Source organism: Salminus brasiliensis, chromosome 23 (genome assembly GCF_030463535.1).
Source record: "Salminus brasiliensis chromosome 23, fSalBra1.hap2, whole genome shotgun sequence".
NCBI lineage: Eukaryota > Metazoa > Chordata > Actinopteri > Characiformes > Bryconidae > Salminus > Salminus brasiliensis.
The window spans coordinates 20,081,875-20,108,601 of record NC_132900.1 but is presented as its reverse complement, the minus strand read 5'-3'; the positions used below and the strand labels follow the sequence as shown (position 1 = coordinate 20,108,601).

Genomic DNA, 26,727 nt, shown 5'->3' with positions numbered 1-26,727 from the left:
GTGTATTATATAATCCCATCTACATCTTATTGTTTATTCCATCGTTTAAATTGTGCTCGTTTGTTCAGAATCGTGGAAAATAATCTTTCAATCGTGTGCACAGTAGTCTATCAGACGTTAGCTGTTTATCCGTCGTATCTAAAAGAATCCATGAACCCCTTTTTAGTAGAGATCACTCAGGTTTGATATTGTGGTGAAATGATATTTACACAGAAAAGTGAACAAGTTGATTATGGGATTTTCTTTTTAGCTTTAGTGTCCATCAAGTGGAGCACTTTCAGACCGGTCAGTATTCATGATCTGAACAAATATGATTTCAGACCACATTGTAAATTATAGATCCTAATATCAATACAGAAGTACAGTATTACTGGTGGCCTATATTTTCACAAACAGAACAGTTTTATCTCTATAGAGAAGATCTACCACATATAGAAGAAGGGATTGAAGCTCTGGAGAGCACCATGGATGTCTCTGAAGCTTTGGAGAAGAGGTAACTATAGTTTATTACTGAACATGACACAGAGAAAATAGTAGCTGCAGTCCACACCTATGCTGACAGTGTGTAATTCTTTATCATATTGTCTTCAGAATAGGAGAGTCCAAGACAACGAAAACCTGAACATGAATGAACATGAGATCAGTGACCTCAGGAAGTTGTGATTATTGTTTTGAGTAGTAATGTAGAAGTAAATGTACTTGTAGTATGATTCCTAGTATTTACTCATCTCACATTTGACAGTTTTGATTGTGGAACAGATGATCAGGGAGAAAATGGAAAGGTGATGACAGCCCAGATGAGGAATATGTTCCTGGTCTTTGTAAACAGTTTGTTAGAATTTGATTCTTACAGCTGCTGCTTCATGACTGGCAGGGGAAGACCCAGACTGAGGTCGCTTCGCCCTGATGACCCCAGAAGGTTTGGCCTGCTTCTACCCGTCTCGGCACCAACCATAGAGGAACTCAGGCAAACCCAGGCTTGATCGTATGCTCCACAGCTATAAACTATCCTTTCTTTTCTACATCATACTGTGCTGAAGAACTAGCCCACAAAACAATAACTACATTTTTTGTGTAATAACTTCAGTTATTCTCCACAGTGCAGCGTTCCAGACAGACTAATGAGCAGCAGTTCCCACTGGAGGAAGAGCTGCACATCTCTCAAGTCCCTTTAAAGTCCATTTTACATATTTTTCTGTATTATATTTATTCATATCTGTTGCTATACCTTGTTTTGCATTATTTTTACAATAAGGTCGTTGCACTGATTGGAGTTTGTATACTGATCTGAGCATTTCTGGTTTTATTAATGATATACTATGAAATTTTCACTTTTCAATACTGTAAATCATGTTCATCATAACCATTTTAAACAATGTGATTACCATTTTGTTATGTACTTACCCTTATAAACCCTTATTACTCTGTAAATAGATAATGTATAGAACTGTTTAATAAAGTTGTTCATTTTCATCTTGTCTTTTTCATCAACTCATAAGTCATACTTTGTTGTTACAGCAGCATTGTTCATTAATAATTAGACTTTATTTTAACAACAAACAACAATGTTAGAAGTGTAAATCAGGGTAAAGACAGTCTGAAATAAACTGATGTGTAACAGTAACTACATGAAATGGAGGGAGCTGGTGATGAATGAAAGCTGAAGAGCTGGAAGCCCTGATGATCTTCCTGCGTCCAGAAGGTTTGTGTGGTGAAGCTCCAGTGAGGGCCCTTCATAACTGAGGTCTACAGCAGCTACTACTCGGAGAAAAGTGTGTATATCATCTGTTAAACTGAGCAGTATGTTGTCAGGATGTGTAAATTAGTAACTCCAGCTCCAGAGTGTATTTTAGGAGCAGTGGGCTTTTGTGTTCAGGAGAACGAGCTTGGCTCTGGATAAAGCCGGCAGCGCTGCATCCAGCTCGCTAACAGTTGACAGAGTTATATAAAATCCTCATGAGCTGGTTTATAATGAACAGACAATAAAAACAGATCAAGCGAGTATATTTACTGATCATCTTACAGAATATGACTCGTCGTCGCTTGTCATTGTAAAAGTTATTGAACTCGTCTCGCGCTGGTTCCTGCAGGTTCAGTGTCCTCAACCTGGCAACCCGCTCGAGCTGCGGGTCTGGTGTTGAAGGGGCGGGGCAGACCCCTCTCTCCAGTGTTTGGAAATTGGATTGCGGTAGAAATTTTAAACGATTGCTGTCGTTTAGTCCTTATTGTTCCTTTTGATGTTTTATTAGAGGACATTTCACGTCGTCTCCAGTTAGAAACCCTCGAATACGGAGGTTTGTCAAGGACTTTTATCTCTTCTGTCGGTTTGGAAACAACACCTGATGTTCAAATATTTCTCTTAAAATGAAAGTCAACCAAATTCACTGATTTTATACATTTATATTTTATTTAAGTACACATTTCAGACGCGCGTTGGCACGTGATTTGTTTCAGTGACGTAACGAAGCTTCGCTTCCAGCGATCACGTGATTTCCGTTTTTTTGAGCGAGACTCTGAACCGCTGTTCGAGACGTGAGTCGACTCAGAGCGTCGAGCGACCGACTCTCCTTTATAGTCTTTACTCTCAGCTCTGTCTTACTGATCTTAGGGAGCAGAGAGCTCGAGGATTACAGCAGCTGGCTGTGTTACTGCACAGTCCTCTGTCTCGCTGACCGTCTGTGTTTCTGTCTGTTTACTGTGGGGGAACATGGAGACCGCGGAGGAACGAGCTCTCCAGACGCTCAGCTTGGAGCTCGTCCAGCTGGACCGGCAGTCCGAGTTCCACCGACAGAAGACGAGGCCAGAGGCAGCCCGCGACGTCTCCAACGCGGCGGTCTCAGTTCCAGCGCTACCGGAGCGGAAGACCCCGAGGATCGTCACAGCCACTCCCGCACCGGAGAGGGTCTGGGGGCGTCGGCGTGGTCGAAAAAGTCGAGGGCTCCTCCACCACCACAGCTCTTCGACTTCTCCTTCACCTGCTCCGGCTCCGAGTACAGCTCCTCAGGGCGGTGCTCTCATTGCTGGAGACTCTACTGTAAAACTCCTCAGAGTATCGGAGCCCAAAGAGCAGCGCCACGGTCTCCTGTTCTCCAGGTGTTCGTGTTCTGGACGTCGGCAGGCGGCTTCCCTCAGCGGCAGCGTCGCGGCTTCTGGCCCTTCCCAGTCCCACCAGTCAGGTTAGTTTAAGAGGATTTCCTCGATTTTATCAGCATTAATTCTGTGATTTCTCTGCTTGCATTAAAAAGTAATATATCAGTGTCACTCAGTGTTTCAGACAAACCCTGCAGTATGGAGACTGTGTCTGTGTCCCCGCATGATTTATAATCGTAACGTCAGAAAATCGTCTTTATCAACTTTATTAGAATTGATCCAGATTCATTCAGCTTTCCGAGTACAAGCAGCTCCTGTATTGAATCTGGGCTGTTAAATATACGATCTCTAGCCCCTAAAGAAATCACGGTCAGTGAAGTTCTGACTGATCAGCTCCTTAGTTCACAATGTCTCCGTGAAACTTGATCAAAACCTAGTGAATACAGAGCTCTGAATCAAGGCCTAGGAGTGATTTTCACATTGGTGGGGGACATAGAATCAGCCCCTCTGGAAGTTTGTGGAGGCTTTTAGCGTTCATGATGGACTTCTGACCTCATGTCATGTTATATAGAGCCTTTATGTACAGATACTGTAGCAACACACTCGTAAAGGAGCCAGTCTGTTCCTGAGACAATAAATACACACCTGTGATCATGATCACCAACAGCATCACAGATAGCTTACTGTACTTAATGATGAACATCTAACCCTGTGTTCAGGGGGTTTGTTGTAGACCCAGTGATCATCTAGCTTATGTGTAAAGTTATTTTCATCTGGATAATCAGACAACATGTTGTTACAGGTTCTTCCAGACTGTTTGAGAGCATACAGTGACTTATTCAGTTTACAGAAAACCTTTTTCACCTGTATTTACCTCTGGTTGCTCCATATACATCTCACAATTAATTAAAGCACTCAAGTAGGATGTTGTAGCGTCCATCTGGTGGAGCTGAAGGTCATCTGCATCAACTCAAACTGTGATTCTGTTGAACACCTCTTTGAAGCTCTGTGGTACATTACAAACCCTGAAACAGTAGTCAGTATTGGTCAGTATCTGGTCTTTAATATCTGACACACAGTCAGTCTGGGTTTGGTGTTCAGTAACACACACTAAGAAATTTCACCAGTCTGTGTTTATGGACTTTCTCTGTGTCTGGATAGTAGACTAGGTATGATGGACTGTTCTTACCCTACAAAGATTCCCTTTCACACTTTGAGTCTAGGTTAGGCTTTCTCTGTGGCAGCATGTCGTATAGAGGTGGTTTCAAACAGCTATTTAAGCCCCTGTTGTGAAGAGTTCTTTGCTTCTTGGTTGTCTTCCAATATTTTCACAGGTGCATATTGGTTATCACATGTTCATGGCATTTAGTAGCTGTGAGGTACAAGCTTTCCTTAGTGGTTGCAGACAGTGCCATATATTCTCCTTCACATGTAGAGAGCAGAGAGTAAGAGGACCGTCTTTAGTTGAACTAAAACCGGAGTCTGTTGTGCTTCGTTTGTCTTCTGTATTTGATGCTGAATCTGCATCACTGTGTGCCTCAAGTGTCAGTTTCTCCCCACCCTCCCTTATACATGCTTGACTGCAGTCCAGTGTTGTTCATTTGGCTCAGACACGTACTGCGACAATTTACTGACGGTCCAACTTGGATCAGATCTTGTACACATTGTAACTGTTGCAGCTTTAAGTCGTCTTTAGATTAAAAAGAAAAGAATATATGAATATATAAATGTATTTTTGTTCTGTACCACAAACCCAGTAAAAACACAAAACACACAAACATCCACCAGTTTTTTTTTAACCGTTCTTTCATACTTGGTGTCCATTGGAACAATTGAAAACAGTAGCTCTCACCGAGGTGTTTTTTACTTCAGATGTCCTTCTCTCTGAAGACAGTTTATAAATCCTGGGTGTTTCCTTATGAATGGAAATTCTAAACCAGGGAAGTCCTTGGTTGGAGTTTCTGTGATTCCATTCAGGAATGCTGCCGTTGTCCCTCTGAGTCCTCTGTGTAAAGTTGATCCCAATAGCCATATGGGGAGCAAGTTAATTGTAAGGAGTAAAACCTACACACAACATGAATATATAAAAAATGGAACCATGGAAAAACTTGCAATGAGTATTAGAACCTTATGTTCCTTGAATAAGGGTCTTCAATACAGTGAGGCCTGAATTTGTCCACATTACTAAGCTTCCTTGCTGCCTAATACCCCCCACACACACACACCTTTGGCTCTTCACATACATCAATCTACCTGCTGTTTTGTGAGATCTTGTAGGATCAACAGAATCACTACTTGTTACACTGTGACTTTTGTCTACATGGGGTTGACCTTAGCAGACATACCAAATTGTTCTAGTACTTTTGATGTGTACTTCTTTTGACTCCTCTTTACTGCTCCTTGACTTTGATCCAAATCAGTACCTAGAAAATAGTTCAGTTTTCCTTCATCTTGAATGTTGTTTGCCTTTTTTTCACCTCCATGAGTAAGTAATTGTTTCTGGCAGCAATGATGAGATCCTCAACCCAGATTATCAGTATCATCCTGCTGTTTTCAGGGTGTTTGTTGAAGACATGATGGTCATCTAGGTTCTGTGTAAAGCCTTTTTTATCTTGATAATCATGTTTCAGGTTCTTCCAGATGCTTTGAGAACATACAGTGACTTATTCAGTTTACAGAAAACCTTTTCACCTGTATTTGTCTTTCCTTTAAATCCCTCTGGTTGCTCCATACACATCTCTCCATCAATCTGTGCATACAAGTAGGATGTTGTAACGTCCACCTGGTGGAGCTCAAGGTCATCTGCATCAAGTCAAACTGTGATTTTGTTGAACACCTCTTTGAAGCTCTGTGGTACATTACAGACCCTGTAACAGTAGTCAGTATTGTTCAGTATCTGGTCTTTAATATCTGACACACAGTCAGCTTAAATACTGAGGTGCTTTCCTGTCTCTCTTTGAATGGCGTGTGCTATGTCAACCTTTGTTTAAACACAATCTTAAGCGTCAGTTTGAAACTCTTTTACCTCTTCTGGAACTGAACACGGTTAGCTGTTGCCATGGGGATACAAATCTCTCTTCTTGGAAGTCATTTGCTATTGACTGGTCAGTCTGGGTTTGGTGTTCAGTAACACACTTTGTAAGAAATGTCACCAGTCTGTGTTTGACTTTCCCTGTGTCTGGATAGTAGACTAGGTATGATGGGCAGATTCCCTTTCTCATTTTGAGTCTCGTTTCTATCTGTCATGTTTGTAAGTGTTGTATACTGATCCAAATACTCTCATCTTTAAAAGGTTTGGCTTTTTCATAACCATATCTGCTGTGGGACAGTGTTCAGTTATTTAACACTCATGGAGCACTGATCTAATGAAGTGGTGTCTAATGTGGTCGTGTCTTCATCTTTGTCACCATACAGGGTTCATGGAAAGAGTGATTGCTTCTTGATTGTCTTCAGGTATTTTCACAGGTGCATATTGGTGATCACTGTTTCTCTCCTCTCTTCTGGTAACACAGTCCATGATCAGTTGAAGCCTTTAAGTACCTCCTTACATGCTTGACTGCAGTCCAGTGTTGTTCTTGTCTGACCCAAATGAACTGTGACAATTTACTGACGGTCCAACTTGGATCAGGTCTTGTACATGTAGTAATGGTTGTGGCTTTGTAAGTCGTCTTCAAACTAATAAGAAAAAAAATGCAGAGCGAACCATCCACTAAGTGTTTTTTTGCTTACTGCACCACAAACCCACTGAAAACACAACAAAACATGCAATCATCCACCAGTTCTTTTAATGGTTCTTTCATACTTTGTCTATTGGAACAACCCAAAAACAGTAGTTGGATAGCTCTCACCAGAGTGTGTCTATAACCCTCTTTTGCACACTGGATCTATAGGACCAGCTAGTATTTTGAGCAAGACTCCAAATTGCTGTTTCGATGCGGTCCTGCTTTGAAAGCTCGACTCAGAGTCGAGCAACTATCCCTACTTTATTGCCTTAATATTGGCTTTGTCTTGTAATCCCCGTGCTATCTGCTATCTGTGTTACTGTACAGTACTTTTTCCTCACTAACTGACTTTTGCATTTCTGTCTTTGTGTTTACCCTCGAGGAACATGGCGACCGCGGAGGAACAAGATCTCCAGATGCTCTGCATGGAGCTCGTCCTGCTTGAACCGCAGATCTAGTTGCTGTTGTAGAGACAGACCAAACTCCACAGATGGAAGACGAGGCCGGAGGCAGCCTGGGAGAGTCGTCGTGTTCTCATTGTTGGAGATTCCACTGTGAAACGCTGTCTCCTGTTTTCTAGGTGCCTGTGTCCTGAACAGGCTTCCTTTGGTGCTTCGGCAGTGTGACACCTTCAGCATCATTGTTCTCCACTGTTCTCCACCTGACTCAGCGAGGCCCTGAAGGAGCACTGCCGCACACTTCTGGACACCTTTCCGAAAAAGACAGACTCAAGGATCGAAGAGGCCGCTTGGGGTCCGTCGTTCATTCTTGGTGATTTGGACAGTTGGCAGGTGTGTGTCTGTGTGTCTGTGTGTGTGTGTGTGTGCGATATTACTTTTTAATACAAGCAGAAAAAATAATATCAGTGTCACTCAATGTTTCAGACAAATCTTGCAGTATCGAGACTGTCTGTCCCTCACATGATTTGTAATTAGAACGTCAGAAAACCGAACAACCTTATTAGAATTAATCCAGATTCTTCATCCTCAGGGTAGGAAAACTGGTAAATGATCCTTAATCCAGATTATTAGTATTATCCTCCTGATTTCAGTGTGCTTGTTTTGGACACAATGGTCATCTAGTGTAAAGCCATTTTTATCTAGATCATAATGCACCCCCGGGTTCTTCCAGACTGTTTGAGAGCATACAATGACATTCATTTTACAGAAAACCTTTTCACCATGTTTGATTTTCGCTTAAATCTCTCTGGTTGCTTCTTACAGATCTCACAATTAATTAAAGCATTCAAGGAGGCTGTTGTAACGTCCATCTGCTGGAGCTGAAGGTTGTACTTTGCTGTCATCTGCGTCAAAGTGTGTATTGGTGTAATGACTGTATGTTTGTTTGAATGTTAGGGTTTTTGATTGGGTTTGGGGGTTTGTGGTGTAGTAAACCAAATAACTTTAAGTGGATTGTTCTCTTCTCACTCTTTCTCCTTTACCTGAGGATGAGCTACAAAGCCATGATTGGGAATGGGTTAATAGGTCTACATGTAAATAAAGGAGTGATTGCAGACAATTTAACCCCCCTCCAAGTGCTAGTGAGCAGCACACAATTTTTCTAATATAGGTTCATCTTAATCTCCTCTGTCCGCAAGACCTCTCATGTTGCTTGTTACTCCTAGGCATTTCTTCATTTTCTTTAACATTAGCATTGGCTTGTTTCTTAGCCAGTTTTAATCCTGGTGTTATCTAGTGTGTTACTTTACATTATTGTTCTTTACTAACTTACTAACCCCTGTGTTTACTCAAGGAATACGGTGGCAGTGGAGAGGCCCTGGGAGAGTCAGCGTGACCAGGGAAACCGGTAAAATGTCCTCAGCACTTTATCTTCAGCGAAGGACAACTACTCAGGGTGGTGTTCTCATTGTTGGAGACTGTCTTCTAAAACACTAATTAATATCTGTCACAAAAGGTAACTCCAAGGTGCCAGTGTCCTGGAGGACCACTACTGCACACTCCCAGACAACATATGGAAGAAGACCGCTGCCAGCATCGTCATCTCTAGCTCCATGCCCATATACTGATAAATGAGCAAGCCGTTCAGCCAACTCTTCACGCTCCACTGCTGGCTGCAAAGAAAGGCTTCATCTGTGCTCCCTGGGGTTTGTTGATCTCTCTGGGAACATCAAGAAGGTGCTATGCCAGGACTGACTGGCCCTACCCAGTCACACCAGTCAGGTAAGTGATTTACATGATTTACTTTATTCCCATCATTAATTCTGCCATTGCTCTGCTTGTGTTAAAAATTGTCTAGCTCATATTTCTGACAAACCCTGCAGTATCTAACCTGTGTCGGTCCCTCACATTGTAACCAAACATTATCAATGACAATATTAGGGATAACCACCTTAGTTCACCATGTCTAATGAATACATGGCCCTGAATGAATCCACTCCCCCAGGTTTTAACTATTACAGTTTTCTTTACAGGTCTGGTCGTGGCGGCATATTTATGATAAAAAGCTAAGTCTTTTTATCTATTCCATCTGCAACAGTGTGTGACTGTCTGTCTATCTTTATCTCTTTGTCCATCTATAACTCTGGCTGGTTGTCCATCCATCTGCAACTTTCAGTGTCTGTGTGTCAGTCCAACTTTTAATCCGAGGTAGCTCTCTTTACATATAAGGCATATAATCTCCCTACCGACTCACCCTAAAGATCTGATTCATGTAACAGATGATCTACCCTGCACCACACTCTCTAACCACAGCTTTTTGTGTTAATGAATGGTGCACCAGCTCCAAAGCATACCTGCTTCAGTTACTGAAAAGGACTTGTTTAGCATAGTTCCATCACAGTTTTTAAAACTGGTTTTGCCTAGGCTCTGTCTGTCCATTCATGTGCAACTCTGTGGCTGGCTGTCTTTCTGACTGTGCGTCTGTAACTATATTTGGCTGTGTGTATGTCCATCAGCACTCTTTGGCTGTCTATGAATCTGCAATTCTGTTGCGTTCTGTTTAAACTCTGATGGCTGGCTGTCTATCCATGTGCAGTTCAATGGATTGCTGTCTAACAATGTGCAACTCTATGGCTGGCTGTCTTTCTGACTGTGTGACTGACTGTTTCTGACTGTTTGGCAGTGTGTATTTCGCTCCGCAACTCTGGCTGTTTATAAATCTGCAATTGGTTCTGTTTAGACTCTGGCTTCAACTCTGACTGGCTGTATGTCCATCTGCAACTGGTTGACTGGGTGGCTGTCCATTTTAAACTGTGTCTGTCTGCAACTGTGTGTGGCACTGTTTGCATGTCCATGTTCAACTTTGTGGCTGGCTGGCTTTCTTTCCATGTGTGATTCTGTGGCTGGACTGGCTGTCTTTGTGCAACTCTGGCTGGCTGGCTCGCTGGCTGCTTACCCTTCTGCATCTCTGTCTGTCTTCATCTAAAACTCTACAATTCATCCTGCTAAGGCGTTGGCAGCAACTCTGGCTGTGTGTATCCATATGAAACGCTGTATTCATGTGAAACTGTCTGACTATCTGCATCTCTGGCTGGTTGTATCCATCTGCAACTGTGTGGCAATTCAGTGGCAACTTTCTTTCAATGTGCAGTTCTGGTTGACTGGCTGACTGTTTTTCCGACTATGCATCTGCAACTCTGTTTGACTTGTATGTATGTCCCTTGGCTTTCAGTCCTTCTGCATCTCTGGCTGTCTGTCAATCTATACCTCTCTGGTTATAAATCTGCAATTCATTCTGTTTAGACTCTGGTTGCAACTCCTGACTGTCTGCAACTGTGTGTGTTTTTAAATCTGCAGCTCTGTGGTTGTTTTTCTGTTCATCTGCAGCTCGTTCTATTTTACCCATCTACAAATCTGTAGCTCGCTGTCTGTCCACCTGCAACTCTGGCTGGCTGGCTGTGATGTGGTAGTGTGGCTTCAAGCAGATGTGAAGGATGCTTCACCACAAGCACATAGCTGAATACTTCCAGGTAAGTTCAGGTGATATTGAATTTATGAAACAAGTCAAAGGAAAATGTATATAAAAAAAATAAAACAGAACAGAACACAAATGAGCTCACTCAGTCGCACACACTATTAAATTTATATAGATTTATAACCTCAAGATTGGATTAATGTAATGCTGCTATGGTAGGAAGTTAATGTAAATCTTTAAATAAGCTCAGGGTCATTAAATAAGTTCAGAATGCAGCGGCTTTTGTGTCCACGTATGTCTATTCTCTCATCCCTGCACTGGACTCCAGTTAATATCCACTTTGATTATAAAATACTTCTTCTGACTTGAGTCTCTCGATTGTCCCCACAGCATCTTGAAAAAACGTCTTAAACCTTACAACCGGTAACGTACATTTCTGGACAACTCTTGGGGAAGAACCTCCAACTCTGGAATAAATGTCCTGTTGCTGTTCTGGGCACACTTTCAGTATTCTAATCATGCTGCTGTAGCCTGTTTTCATACTAACACTGTTTTGTCCTGATCTGATTATAGGTTCTGATTATTATTGTCTTTCTAAGCCACGTTTACAGGTTGTACACCAGTCTACTCATACTCCTAAATTCCTTTCTTAATTTTTTTCTTTGTCCTCATATGCTGAGCTGCTCGCTGCTGACGTGAGTTCATTCATGGTTGGGTGCTGGTGCCTACCCTCTGGGTCAGCCTTGTCCCACTGTAAACCCTCCTGTTTTGCTGCGCTCCTCCCACTAATATGTTGTCTTGCTCTGCGTCTTTATATTGAGTCATTCTTACCTCACTGCATAGCTGTGCACATGACTGTTTACCTGCACACACTTTCACATTGCACTCCCATCCTTTTTGGCTTGACGTCACATTTGCAGCAGCTCTTAAAATTCACTACTGTTTCTTTGTTGATTTTTATTCTTGTTCTGTCGTGTTGTGCTATCCTGTGTTGAGCAGAAGAGAATGGGTTACTCTTTTGAGTCTTGGTTCCTCTCAAGGTTTTTTTCTTCAACTTGTGTACATATGAGATTTAAAATTTATTATTTATTTATTTTATTTTTTAATTACCACAAATGTCTAAAACCCTGCTTTCACTTTGTCATTGTGTAGAGTTGTGTAGAACTCAGTCTATTGTAGAATAGGTCTGTAACAATCAATAATCAGTGTGTTCTGTACAGTTCTTATACTTCAAATGACCTGAGTGACACTTTTATTGTTAGGATTTTAAGGTGCATGTGATCAGATGATATGACCATCTGAAGAGTCAATGGCAACGGCTGGCAAACAGTCATCCTGACTCCATCCTACGTTGACAACACAGCCTAAGGTGTGATCCTAGCGCCGCCTTGGCTGCCTGCGATAACGCTGACACGCCACAGTTAAACTTTTAGCTCTGAAGGACAAAGACTGTGACAGGAGAATTCCTGTCTCAGCACCCTGTAAACAACCGCATTGGACTGATTGTATTGCTCGCTTCCCACCACCTTCAAGATCTGACCCAGAACGCTTTGTTTCAGTTGTGGTGGAACAGAAATGGATTTGTAGGTTGGGAATGCACCCAGAACAGGATTGAACTCTGGACTATTTACAACACTTTCTGAGTAAAATGGTCCAGAACATTGTGCACTCTTGACCTCCTTTCAGCCCCCCAGGAATCTGGTTCCTATCCTTTTTCACACACAAGGACAATGCATCACCTAATGTTTAATTAGTCAGTCATACCGATGTCTCTTGTGAGATTCTGTGTTTAAAACAAAGTGTTTCATCCAAACTGGCTGAGCTGTTCTCACGTTCGAGACTCTTACCAACACTACTTTAGGAAATGACAGCATGTGGTTGTCCTATGTAGCTTTTACAGCCACAGTGCTTCAGGACTGAAATAAGGGGTGAGGACACCAGTCTTACGGGATGATAGAAATCCATGTTTAGTAAATGGAAAATGTTTATGGACTCTGAGCTGATCATATGGATTGCAGTGCTTGTGCTCGGTGGCTGCTGTATTATCCTGTTCATTCGAGGCCTTTTTCTCTGAGTGGTAGATATGTCTGTTTCTTTGCAAATGTATTTTGGCCACAATTCTGTCTCTACTGTTATAGTGCAGGGCTACAGAGGCTGTAACAGAGCTGATTCACGACAACGAGAGAAAACAATGGCTTAAAAAGCTCCAGTCCCACCTGACCTTGATCCGCTTAATGAGGGAAGCCGGCTGCTGAGCGCGTGCCGAGGGCCTGACAGTTACAGGTATTACACTGTATTGAAATTGGCTTGAAACCTTTACTACTACTTTTTTTTTTTTTTTTTTTTTTTTTTTTTTTTTTTTTTTTTCCCCCTCCCAGCTTGCCGTGATCCGACTTCCACCCTACCTATTGGATCTCCTAAACTCCCCCTCCTTTCTGTTTTTACTCTCTCTCTCTACCATGTATTAGGATGCCCAGTTCCAGCTGTTCCATCCTTGTACCACCAGACCTGGCTCTCTACTACCCTACTACCCACTGTCCTGATCTAGAGCCTCGTGTTGATTCATCCTCACCTCACTGCATGAACATGCATACCTGCCTGGACTTCAACATTTTTTACTCATGTTTTCGTCTTTTATGGCTTGACGGCACATTTTCATATTCTCTTAATTCAGTATTGATTTATTGTTTTTATTCCTGGGTTTTATTCTAGGTATTTATACCCATATCTCTGTTAAAATGCTTTGTGATGACATTCATTGTGAAAAGTGTTTTATAAATAAACTTGAATTGATTTTATAAGGCTTTTTTCCCCTTTTATCTATTTAGTTTTTTGCCAATGTTTCAATATCACTCCCTTTTCCTATTATTTATTACTTGTTGACACTTTGAACATATAACCGAGTGATGACGCCAACTGCTTGTACTTTCCTGCTTTAGAGAAACTAGGGCTGTCAAAGCTTGTATATCATATATATACTCTTCTATATTCTGAAAGCAGTGTGTGCAGTCTTTAATCCCTTATTTTCCACTAATAATAATAATAATCATAATACATGTAACATTTGCTGTTACTTTACTTTAAGTCATTCTTTGTGTGTTATTATAGTAGTCTAGTGGTTATAGATTTAGTCTCTAAGTATACCAGGCTATGTAGAAGTCAAAACAGTAAAAGTCAATACAAAAGCAGAAGTCAATACAAAAAAAACCTGAACTGTTCACTAATGCTGATTAAAGGTTTCTGATGGAATACTCAAGACAGGAAGATCTTACTCGGGCCAGTGTATTAATTATGAATTACTTCAGGTGACCATATATATGTAAATTCAGTATGGGAGTAAAAGGGGAACACACATTTAACACTTAAACTGTTATGGTAAATTTATCTTTACCCCTTATCTCGTGTTCATTACGTCCTCTCTGTAATCTTCTCATCCTGAACTGAATTTAGAGCATCTATTGACCGATACTTGGAAAATATATGAACATGGACTCCCAGGTGGTAGGTGGGATGAGAAGAACCATATCTTAAAATAAAAAATATGTGAAAAAACTGGATGTAGTTCAGTTCATGACAGTCATGAAAAGGAAGAGTGACGGTCTGTAAACAGAAGAATTGATAAATCTGTAGAATCCTCACTTGAACTGAATGTTTAAATGCACTGGAACTAAAGAAACAAACTGTAGCTGGTCTCTGTGGCCTAGACCTTGCAAAGGCTTGTGGGAGGGTGCAGGGAGATTGCCTCCAAGGCCAAGTGAGGTGAGGGTCCCGGAGAGCAGGAGATAAGAACAAATAAACTGCTGTTATATTTAATATATGCCGGAGTTGATCATTTAGACACTACAGTCTATTAGACGTCTAAATTAAACAGCCCATAATGTTGCATATTAATGGTTTTCAAATGCTGCCATGGAGTTTCAGTTCATAGTTTCTAAAATGAATCTGGGTCTGGGTAAATTTGATCTGGATTCATGTTGGGAAATAAGGACTGTTTACACTCATTATGGAACTTAAAGGTGAAGGTCACTTTAGGTCAGTCTGAAACCACATTAAGGTCATTTTCTCCAGGCCTCCTCATACTGTGGTTATTAGCACAACATAATGGAGACAGTTCAGGGTAAAGAGACATATGTAGTCAGTCCAGTTTCACAGAGATTACACTGATTCAGGATGAAAAGCGACTCAGCAGCGCCACCTACCATCATATCTGCAGCAGCAGCTCCAGTCATAGACTCACTTATTAACGAGGCTAATCGTTTCATCTTAAGGCATTTTAGCACATTAAATATGTAAATATTGCCATTGTTATTATTGTTAATAAATAATGACAACCACAATAATAATTTCCTTTATGTATTACAGATGCGATGTTTTCATGATACAGTTGTTTTCAATAATAATAATGCTAATAAATAATTTATTAGTTACTGTCATACCTGGTCAGACGTGGCAGTGAACACAAGGAAACACTTGCAGGAATGGTCGATGCAGGACTTTAATGTAACCTGGGCAAAAGTAAACAGACACAACAAAGCAAAGCACAACCGGGAGAACAGCAATCTAATGCACAGAACCAGAAACAAAATCCAAACCTCACAACTCAAACTGGACACAGTAACACAGCTGGGACTGGGAGGAAGCTGAGCAGTATTCAGGAAAACGAGAAACATATCAAACAAAAGCAGAACACTAGACGGAGCTCGGGCCAGGAGAAAGAACACAAGCGAGGTGTTGAAAAAAACAATGAACAGAAACCTGGAAGCAGAAAAACCAACAAACCAAAATAATGAAGGAAAAACAGAGAAGCAAGACTTCAGTAAAACAGGGAGGCATCAAGGCTTAGATTAGCAGAGCAGACAGAGCAACAAGGATAACAGACATAAGACCAAACAGGCAACGACAGGATCAGTCTGCTTCCTCTTTGAGCAGAGCGTAGAGCGCAGTGCTACAGAGGCTGTAACAGAGCTGATTCACGACAACGAGAGAAAACAAAGCGACGGCTTAAGAAGCTCCAGTCCCAGCTGACCTTGATCCGCTTAATGAGGGAAGCCGGCTGCTGAGCGCGTGCCGAGGGCCTGACAGTTACAGGTATTACACTGTATTTACACAATTCATTTATATCATTTATTTTACTATTAATAATAACGGTTATGTTTACAGTTTTAAATATTTAAATATATTTATATTGCCATTATTGTTAATTATAAAGGAACAACAACAACAGTAATAATAATGATGTCCTTTATTCATTACTTGAAACTGAACTGATTTTTGAACTTAGACAATCACAGCAATCACTTGCAGACATGCCCCTAGTTCTCCAGGTAGCCAACAGGAGGGCCAGCTGATTTGTATTTGTGTGGCCTTTCCTTAATGTTTTACACCGAGCATCAACAACATAGCAGCACATGCAAAGCCCAGAAGGAAAACCACAGCCGGCCTCCTCCACACTGTCCCTCCTGTCTGAATGTGTGAGCAGTGACGCTGCCCCAGTTACTCACATCTGTCACTAGAAAGTGTTTCAGCAGGTGCTTGAAGATGCTTTTCTCACCTCTTCTGGAATTGAGACAGTCAGAGATTTAATAAAGAAAACACATTCAGTTCAGCAGACGGAAACACGTTGTTACTAGGAGAGGGTCAACAGAGGATGGTCAGACTGGTTGGAGCTGACAGAAAGGCTACAGTGACTCAGAGAATCACTCTGTACAGCTGTGGAGAGCAGAACAGCGTCTGCTCCTCTGAGCTTAGTGGCTGAATGTGTATGAAGACCTCTTGACTTTTCTGGTCAGAGTACGTCATCACCACTATCTAGTTTACATTAATGTAGTCCTCATCAGAGAACTCTGAGATGGATGATGAAGACTATTATGAGAACTCAGAGGATTCAATCTCCACATGGGCAGTCGTGTGTGTGTGTTTGGCAGAACACATAAATGAAAAACTGGTTTACGACACAATTTTAGCCACAAAATGTCAATGTTATGTGAACTGCAAAGTGGGCAGGAACCTGAAAGATGGGAAAATAAGTCAATTTCCAATATTATAACCAGTACTGACACAAATGACTATGATGTTCTACACAGTTTACATAAACATTCACCTGCTGCTGATTTTCCAACGCTGGTTTTCACACATCAGCATCTACATTGATGTAGTCATCATCAGAGTCACCGAATCTTCTTTCTCTGGAAGAACTGTTTCTCCACTTTCATCATAATCATCTTCATCCTCCATCTTCTTCCTCAAACAGGTGATCCTGATCCTGTCACAATACAGTTAAAACTTAACTCTGCCACATCTCTCAGTCCTAGCTTCACTTTTCAGAGGAGGGTCTGGTCTTCTCCCACAAAGCAAAAGCCACCAGAATTCCACCCTTCTCTAATTCCAGAGTTCTTTAATTCTCTTACACCTGGTTCAATACAACCCCAACTCCTCCAAGGGCAACCAGAATTCCGTTGCGAGTACAAACAAAATCACCACCAGTACAAGCGTAACTCCTCCCAGTACCACCTTAACTCCTCTCAGTACATCCAAAGTCCCTCCCAGTAGAACCAAATCCCCTGCCTTTACTGGGAAATAAGTGAATTAGCAGATTCCAGTCTGACGAACCAGAGAGGCATTAGACTACTAAGTGTAACAGGATGCACCAGATTAGAGTCCTCTCTTTGTTGAAGAGCGATTTCTGCTTTTTTCATAATCATCATCCTCCTCCCCCTCAGTCTCCTCATTTCCCGCCGGGGCTCTGGCACCTGAAGAATTGTGTGGATAGATAAATTAATAAATAAATAAATACATCTTTTCAGTGGTTAACCATCTTTTACAGCAGCACATTTCTCTACACTTTAAACAAGGGGGTTCTTAAAGGCCTCTTTATAAAACCATGACACATCAAAGAACTACTGAATTTTACATGGTTCCTTGCCTGATTAAATTATTATTTTTTTAAAATCAGTACATTTTTACCAAAAGGCATTCTGCACAGTACCTAGGTACACTATGTAACTAGGTACAAAAGTATTGGGACACCTGCTCATGCTCATTGTTTCTTCTCAATATAGAGATCCACAACAACTCAACAAAGTAGTCTGCAAGAAGAATGTTTCTTTTTGGGATTTCTTATAGATTTTATAAAATGTCTTCAAAATATAATGGATGATGCTTCATGAGTTGGGCAGTTGATGAGTTGGGGAGTTTGGGATGAGTTGGGAAGTTTGGGATGAGGTGGGGTGGTAATCCTCACATCCGTGTTCGTTCTGCAGAGAAGAAAATAAGATACTTTTTAATACCCTTGATTTCAGAAGAAATAATGAATGAGCAGGTGTCCACAAACATTTGGACACGTGTATCTACTCTCTGTTTACCTTCTATGAGTTTCAATGTACCTCAGTAAACTGTCCTCTGAACAGAAAGTACTCACAGTGTCTACGATACGTCTTCTCAGCTTTCTGCAGTTTTTGCTTATTTCTCCCTTTGAGGAAAACAATGATCGGCACTGATACGAGTAACAGTCCTGCTGCTGCTGCTGAAAAACTGATGATGGGAACCAAAACTGTCGGAACATTTACACTTCAGGAGAACTAGTCCAGAAAAACGATGAGCTCATCTTATTACTGTAACTTTCACAGTGACGGCCAAGAGTTCCGTGTTGGAGGATCTAAAAGAGTGTGAAGACACAGTTACTTCATAAACACAAATGTAGTTTCCCTGGTGGACATAATCAGCCTCAGGGAAGGAGAAGGTGGTGGAGTGGTTAACAGCTGACTGAGTTTTGGTGATGCTGGATTCACCACTGAACTCCAGGTGGAAGGAGCCTCCTGGATACTGCGGTTGAACGGAGCAGATGATGGAGCTGTAGCTCCTGGTCACTTCAGGCCCTTCAAGCCACCAGTGAAACACTGGTGAAGCACTGAAGGAGATGTTGGGCTGCAGCAAATTCACTGGAAAAGAAGAGGAACTGGTATCAGTAGCTGTAAACTGGTACAACATTTACACAGGCCACATTGTGATTGCAGCAGCTCACCCACAGTGGCTGTTCACACATACAGCAGTTCTCTGTGGGAAGGCAGCTACTGTTTGGTATCTGTCTGGCTGTCATCAGCTCACAATCAGTTAAGTTGCTCTACTAAAAATAGATAATGGACTGAATTCAGCATCTTTAAGGTGCACCTATTTCTGACACAGATGTGCAAACAGCACTCAGCTTGTCTAGTGCTTGTAGAAAAGTACTGCTATTAGAATAGGACCCAGCATTGAGCTGAATTATGGTGGTGCTCCATCTAATAGTTTTAGATGGGATGAGTTGGGGATGAGGTGGTGGGGTGGTGATCATCCAACATCCTGACCTCACTAACGCTCTTGTCACTGAATGCAATAAAATCCTCACAGCAATGCTCCTCCAAACTCTAGTAGAAAGCCTTCTTCCCTGAACAGTAGAGACAGTTACTCCAACAAAAGCAGGATAAATACTTTTTTTATATCCTTCATTTAGAAGAAACAATGAATGAGCAGGTGTCCAAATACTTTTGTCCATATAGTGTAAATCACAGAATTCTTGATTTAGCGCTAATTAGTATAATATAATATTCTCTTTAATTTTCATTGGTTCTTATAACTTCTTATAGTCCATACCTGTTCTCTAAACAGAGCAGCACATGCTAAGCACAAAACTGGCCGGGTGTGAATCCGGTAGTGGCACACTTTTTTTTATGGACGTTTTTAGACAGCCAGTAGCAATCCGTGCTGCTCACATATGATTACAGAAAGCTGCTACTACTACTGCAGTCAGACGAGCTTATTATAAAGTCATTCTCTGTTCTCTTACCCACAGTGATGCTGATGGAGTTGCTCCTGTCTGATTTGTATAAGATGTTACAGTGGTCACAGCTGTACTGGACTGCTTCCCCAGGTGAGACGAGTTTGAGGTGTTTAGGGTGAGCTTTGGGCTCTCCAGGGCGTCTGTTAAAGGAATGTGATTAGTCTCTGATCATTAATGGTGCCAGTTAGTTTTTGTTATTAAGAAACCTCTGACTTCTGACTTATAAAGACTACATGCACAGTAACGTTCCCAGTGTTAAATCAGCACTTAAGTAATCAATACAGTTCAGCTCACCCTTCTAACACTATGCAGTGTAATAGTACAGTCTAATAACAGAAGTTAATGGAAGATCTGTTTGTCTTATTGACCAGAATGCTTCTTGGTCTGCTAGCTTGCATGACATCCAGGTAATCCAAGTACATCCTGGATACATGGGGTTTTTTAATCATGCTTAATATACCAGCTACAGTGGGTGCAAACCTGGTGAAGACAGGAAACGTTTGACCTGTCATTGCCAACAAAGGTTATGTTACTAAGTATTGAGTTGAACTTTTGTTATTGACCAAATACTTATTTTCCACCAAAATTTACAAATAAATTCTTTACAAATCCTACAATGTGATTTCCTGGATTATAGCTGAAGTGTTCCTATGATGAAAATTACAGACCTCTCTCCTCTTTCTTAAATGATTATTAAATACAACAAATGAAAATCTAAATAAATTAACCTCAAAAAAGAATGACGTTCACCTGTTAATGTTATTATCATGGCGTGTACGGCCAGACCTGAAGGGATGAACACTCGCAGAGATGGAAATCAAAGCAAGATACTTTATTAACCAAATACAAAACAAAGAGATATGAACAGCAAAGTGCAGCAACATGGGCAAAACCATGAACAGAACCAAAACGCGACAAATCAGATGGCGAACAAAACAAACCCGGGACTGGGAGGAGCAGGGAGCTGAACGAGAGTGACACGAGGGGAGAACTACAGGGGAGATAAACACAAAACCACAAGCCTCGCTTGGGCAGAGAGGGGAGATACAAAACTAAGGACAGAGCTGAACTCTGTGTACAAACGAAGGTAGCTGGGGAACTAGCCGCTAGACGAGCAAGCAAGGCCGACCTAACCTGAACCTGCAGAGTACTAAAACGTAGGTCGCCTTGGAACCTGAGCAGGAAGCGAATGTAACACGCTTGCCTCTCGAAACAGACTATGGTATCGTAAACACACAGGGGTAGCTGGAGAGCCAGCTGCCAGACTAGAAAGCAGGGCAGACCTAACCTGAACCTGCAGAGTACTGCCTAAAATGTAGGTCGCCTTGGAACCTGAGCAGGAAGCGAACGTACCTCGCTTGCCTCCGAGTCAGACGGAGAATCTCTCCTAAACATGGACCGCAAAACTAGAGCTGAGCTGAACACGCCAGTAACGCGTGATGAATCCCAGAGCGTCACAGGGATTCCAGCCGAGTCAATTCACGGCAGAGAACAAAGGGAACTACACTCCTTTCTCCTTACTCCCAGTCCCAGGTGAAACACATGAACAATGAATCAACACAAATAAACAGACACGATCAGGAAGTCCCTATTTGGGCCTGTGGGCAGCGGCTCGGGATCGCCCCGGGGGAGGGCACGATAACGAGGGCCTGACAGTTATAGCTTTATGGTAACAGTAGGGGGCATGGGTCATCTTTCAGAAACAATATTCTGTAGACAACAGTAAACAATTATTTAATACTTAAATATACTTTTGTAATTTGTAATTACACTGATTATTCTTATGTATATGATTATTTAATATATTTTTAATTATAATAATTTTATTTTTGAACATCCAGTGAACAGTTTAAACTCACCGGGCATATCGAGAGTCTCTACACCCAACTGAATGATGCGTGGAAGAATCGCCATCTAGCGATCATTATATGTCAGTAACAGCTTCCTTTTTAAAGACTCGCTTCCCGGCGCTTCTCGTGACATTCAGGGTGAGATGGTAAATATTTGTTGTCGTTCCTTGTGTAACATTTCCTATATTTAATTTAACATAAAACACGACTCATATGAGGGGTTAGGTTGGGTGGTGTGAGCAGTTTAACTGAACCCTACGCCTTCAAATATTTCTTTAACTAGAAGCTGAGTGAATATTTACTGCTGGAAGGTCTAATTTACACTGGAGAGTGATATCATTTTCCTTTATGCTTTAAAAATTCAATTCTTTAGAAATTTGGATTCAGTTTTTATTACACACTGTGCTGTAATGGCTCCTGCGAGCTTAAGACTCTCCACAGGGGGCGCCATTAGCGCAGCAATGTACTTGAAGTACTTGAGCAGCTTTGGTGTAGAGATGCTCACTGAGAAGCTTTTCAGAGTATTAACACAGTTCAGTGCTGTTGAAGCATTTGACTCCTGACTCCATGCTGCCACCTAGCGTCTAGTTTAATCTCCTACAATGACTGTTTCTGTCGTTTAATACAACTACACCTTTCATACAACGCAAATGTCAATTTGATGTTTCCAAAATTAAATTAATATACCACTGAACTGATATAATTCTCATTCTTATTAACCACCGAAAAAAAAACAAACAAAAAAAAAAACTTTATTTGACCTAAAAATGTCTCTCTCTCTTTTTTACACACTTTCACACATTCTGGAAAGTAGGCGTCAGAGGGACTGAGACAAAAGTATTAAGTTATTCAGACAAAATCTAAGATAAAAGTCTTTATTAATGGATCAGTGTATAAATGTAGCCGGTCCTCTTTACATCCGGGATACCCGTCCACGACTCTGCGTTGTGTCCAGCTGCACAAAGAAACGGGCTGGACTCTGTCTGCTGGTTCAGCCTGGTTCTTCTCTTCGACCATGCTCCAGCCCGTCTAAATGAAATGAAAAGATGCAGTTCACTAAAGAGAAGCAGCCTCTGTCTCCTCATTCATGCTGCAGCACAGACTAGCTGAGCTACAGGCTAAGCTTAATACACTGCATTCAACCCATATTCACTTCCTAATCAATGCTGAACGAGTCTGTGTGTGTCTGTTGTGAGTGTTGGACCCTCATCTGTTTAGAAGCATACTGTCCTAATTGCTGCTGCTCCAACTACTATCCATCATATTGTGAGAGATTAACCAGTAGTGTAGCCTTGAACACTGAGCATTATTAGAAGCATTAAACCAGGTGTACTGTCTGGCATTGGGGTTTCTTGTCCTCCAACAGTTTGTCAGATTAGTATTGGAGACTAAGTTATTGAAAATATAATCAAAAAGATGCTGCTGCCCTCTAGAGGGAAGATGGTCAACTGAGTCGTCTGGAACTACAATAAAGTCTTCTCCTATAACCACCTGATCTGTCCAGTATTTTACCTCCCATTACTTTATCTTCCTACAAAGGTCTGCTTAAAATAGCCTAAACCTCAGCTGAATCTAAAACTGACACTAAGCCTAACTTTAAATCAACTCTTAACCTCAGCTGAACCTAAAACTGACACTAAACCTAACTTTAAATCAAGCCTACATCTCAGCTGAACCTAGATCTGATGTCAAGCCTAACTTTAAATCAAGCCTAACCTGCGCTGAACCTAAAACTGATGTCAAGCCTAACCTTAAATCCAGCCTAAACCTCAGCTGAACCTAAAACTGATGTCAGGCCTAACTTTTAATCAAGCCTAACCTGAGCTGAACCTAAAACTGACACTAAGCCTAACTTTAAATCAAGCCTAAACCTCAGCTGAACCTAAAACTGATGTCAAGCCTAACTTTAAATCAAGTCTAAACCTGAGCTGAACCTAAAACTGACACTAAGCCATGGTGGACATTTTTTAAATAAGCAGAAATCACTATTAATGCTCCAAAGTAATATGTTTATTGAAAAGCTTTCGGCCGGGGAGAAGCTCCTGGCAAATACTCCGAGATCTCTGAAGGTTGACCAAGTTACAAAAGGTCATATATATCTTCCCAAAGGGGTGTTGTCACTTTCCATTGATTCACAGAAGAAAAAGAAGTTATTGAAGCGCATTGGTTACACCTAACTGTGATATGAATAAACAAAAGGGCGTTAACATACGTGCATAATTAATGAAGAGGAAGGAAGCTCAAATATGTTTTTTAGAAGCCCCTCACACCTGGAGATACCCAAACGAGTTGGTATACAACTTCGAGGTCACTTGAACAATAACTCACTGTGGCCAGCATAGAGAAAACAGATAAGGTCTACACTTGGGATCGGAGGAGTAGCTAGTTTGTTCCACTCCGGCTGAAGGGGAGTAACTGATTTGTGGTCTCCTTCATATGGAGCAGTAAAAGTCCACCCGAAAGTTTTGATTAAGTGCGTAGGTCTAGTAGTATGTTAGCCTGGATATAATTTACTAAGAGAATGATGATGAAATGAAATACATATGGTATATGTGAGTGATAATAGATCACCTGACTATGTACTACTATGATCTCAAAACCACATTTCCTCCCTTTAAACATAAAATGTCAAACAAAGATTCTAACTGTTCAGAACTAGTTGATCTGAATTTAGATCTATGTCCACGATTCCAATGACCTCTACATGTCATAAAATCTAATACAATTGTTCATAAAGATAGGAGAGCATGAAGTATAAGTAAGAACAAGTGTAACATAAAGGTCAAAGTCCTGTCTGTTTCCCTAAAGAAAATTTTAACACACTAGACGGAAAACAGTGGAAACAACAACAAACTTGTCGACAAGCATCTGCTTCTGGGCCACTACTCCGGGCCAGCGTTGGTTTTCGTGGCATGGAAACAACCGTCTTCTGCCTAGTGGAGTTTTGCACTACATAGGAGACGTTGGGCATAACAGGGAGAGGTTACTAGCACGTCATCTGATCACCTGGATCTTCAGTTTTAGACACAAAGCTGTCTGGAACAGTCTCTCTCTTGCAATGTGAGCAGTGGATCCATGAGCCTTCCTTCGACAGGCTTTCACTACCACCCAGTCACCGACTTTCACAGAGTGTAGAGGACCCTCAGCACTCAGTGGCAACACCTCTTTCACCTGTGAATGAATAGACTGAAGAGTTTTGCACAGTGCACTCATATAATCAATCATGTGATCATCGACCTGCTGTAGAGAGCATTCAACTGGCCTGTAAAGAGAAAGGTTAGGAAACCACATAATACTTCCATTGGGCTCAGTCCTGTTTGGCGGTTTGAATTATTTGATGGTCTGGTTTAGACGTTCCCATGCACCAGCCGACGCAATGTGTTTTCCAAATCAATTTTCAAAGCACCAGAAAGATGTTGGATCAGTTTGTTCTAAAAGTGCTTGCCATTGTCTGATGAAATTTTTACTGGAACTCCAAAGGAAGTACTCTAGTAATTACTTCCCTTAGCAAGCATTTTGCTACTGCGAGTGTGTCTTGTTTTCTACATGGAAAGCACTCTGGACATTTGCTGAACAATGATTATCAGACAATACCAGTAATTTTGGCATGGTGTTAGCTCAATGAAGTCAATCATAATGTGTTCAAATGGAAAATTTGGAGTAGGATGTGCCGATTGAGCTGTCGTGTCATTTTCCCTATGTTATGTTCATACAAATGACTCAGGATTTGCAAAACTTTTCTGCAAACGTTGAAAAACCTGGCGCCAACCAGTGCTTGTTCGCTGTTGCTACCATCTGTCCTTTTGAAACATGGTCCAATCCGTGTATCAATTTCGCCAAAAAGGGAAAGCAAAAGCTTGGAAGTGCCATGCGGCCCCTTCAGATTCACACCACAATCCTGATTGTGCATCATTCTCGACACAATACATCATATTCATTTATGTAACAATTTCTTCTGCTAATTAAAAATTATTCCTGCCTGAAAGACCAGAAAACAACATTCAAACATTTTTAACCACTAAAACCATTGAAGTCCTATAATTGTTGATTAAAAGTGTGTTGAGTTGTTTTCTTCTGTTGCCCGCCAAGTGACGGCATTTCACCACTAGATTACAGTGTATCCTTTTTGATGTGATTTTTTTCAACAAGTGGAATTAAGAAATAGCTACAAATATTGATCCCATAATGTCCAGGAAAAGAAAAATTGATGCCGATGGAAGACAGTTTCAAGAGAGATGGGAAGGCGAATACATGTTTGTGCTTCAAGGAGAAAAAAACGGTATGTCTTGTGTTATGAGGCGGTGGCAGTTGTCAAGGAGTACAATCTACGTCTGCACTTTGATACCAAACACGGAGCTAAGTATGCCAAAGTTAGCCTTCAAGAAAAGCAACAAATTGTACAAGAATTAAAAGGCAAACTGCGATCGCAGCAGAATATGTTCACAAGAGCTACGGCCCAAAACAACGCAGCTGTGAAAGCCAGCTTTATTGTAGCTGAAAAAAACTTGCACATCTAAGTCTTTTTCAGAGGGTGCATTTTTGAAGCAGTGTATGCTGAAGGTCTGTGAGCAGCTGTGTCCCGACCAGAGAATTAGGGAACTTGCAGGAAACCTGGCAACACAGCTGGCCGCAGAGACGCGCAACTACATCACCTTTTCATTAGCGCTTGATGAAAGCACAGGCAGCACGGATACAGCGCAGCTATCCATTTTCATTGGAGGCGTGAAGTCGGACCTCTGTCACTGAAGAGCTGTTGGATATAGCTGCCATGCATGGGACCACAACAGTACGGGACATTTTTGATGCGGTGGAGAAGTCCTTAAGTAAAAATGCATTGCCCTGGCAAAAATTGGTTGGATTAACCATAGACACCGCACCTGCAATGTGTGGAGGAAAATCGGGCTTGGTTGGACTAATGAAAGAGAAAATGCAGAAGAGTCAAGTCAAGTCAGATTTATTTGTATTGCGCTTTTTACAACTGTTGTCGTCACAAAGCAGCTTCACATAAATAGTGATTAATAAAAGAGAGACAAAGAAGAAATAACGAATCAAAGACCCCCAATGAGCAAGCCAATGGCGACAGTGGCAAGGAAAAACTCCCTCAGAGCTGGAGGAAGAAACCTTGGGAGGAACCAAGACTCACAAGGGGGACCCATCCTCCTCTGGCCAGAACTATTTAAACATTAATAATAAAATTTCCAAACCAGATACAACAGATAGTTAAACATGTTTTTAACATGGTCGCTAAACAGGTAGCAGTGGTAGGCGTGTGAGCCGCTGGTCTGCTATGGGTGGTGGTGGGTCGGGGGCCTGCTGGTTGGACCGTAGGTGGCAGCTGGTTTGACGAAGGTAGAGGGGACCTTAACGGGCAATCTTC

The 26,727-nt window shown here is 41.5% G+C and overlaps 1 protein-coding gene across 1 annotated transcript in view; it reads right to left on the bottom strand.

Moving 5' to 3' along the window:
- LOC140546232 (uncharacterized) overlaps positions 1-18,671 on the bottom strand; it is a 367,476-nt gene extending 348,805 nt beyond the window's left edge. Inside the window, exons 1-2 of the mRNA XM_072669468.1 lie at positions 18,309-18,671; positions 14,077-14,083 (exon numbers count right to left, since the gene is read on the bottom strand). Coding sequence (XP_072525569.1) covers positions 14,077-14,083; positions 18,309-18,671 — 370 coding nt within the window. The remainder of the gene's footprint in view (positions 1-14,076; positions 14,084-18,308) is intronic.
- Between the last annotated feature and the right edge of the window lie 8,056 nt (positions 18,672-26,727).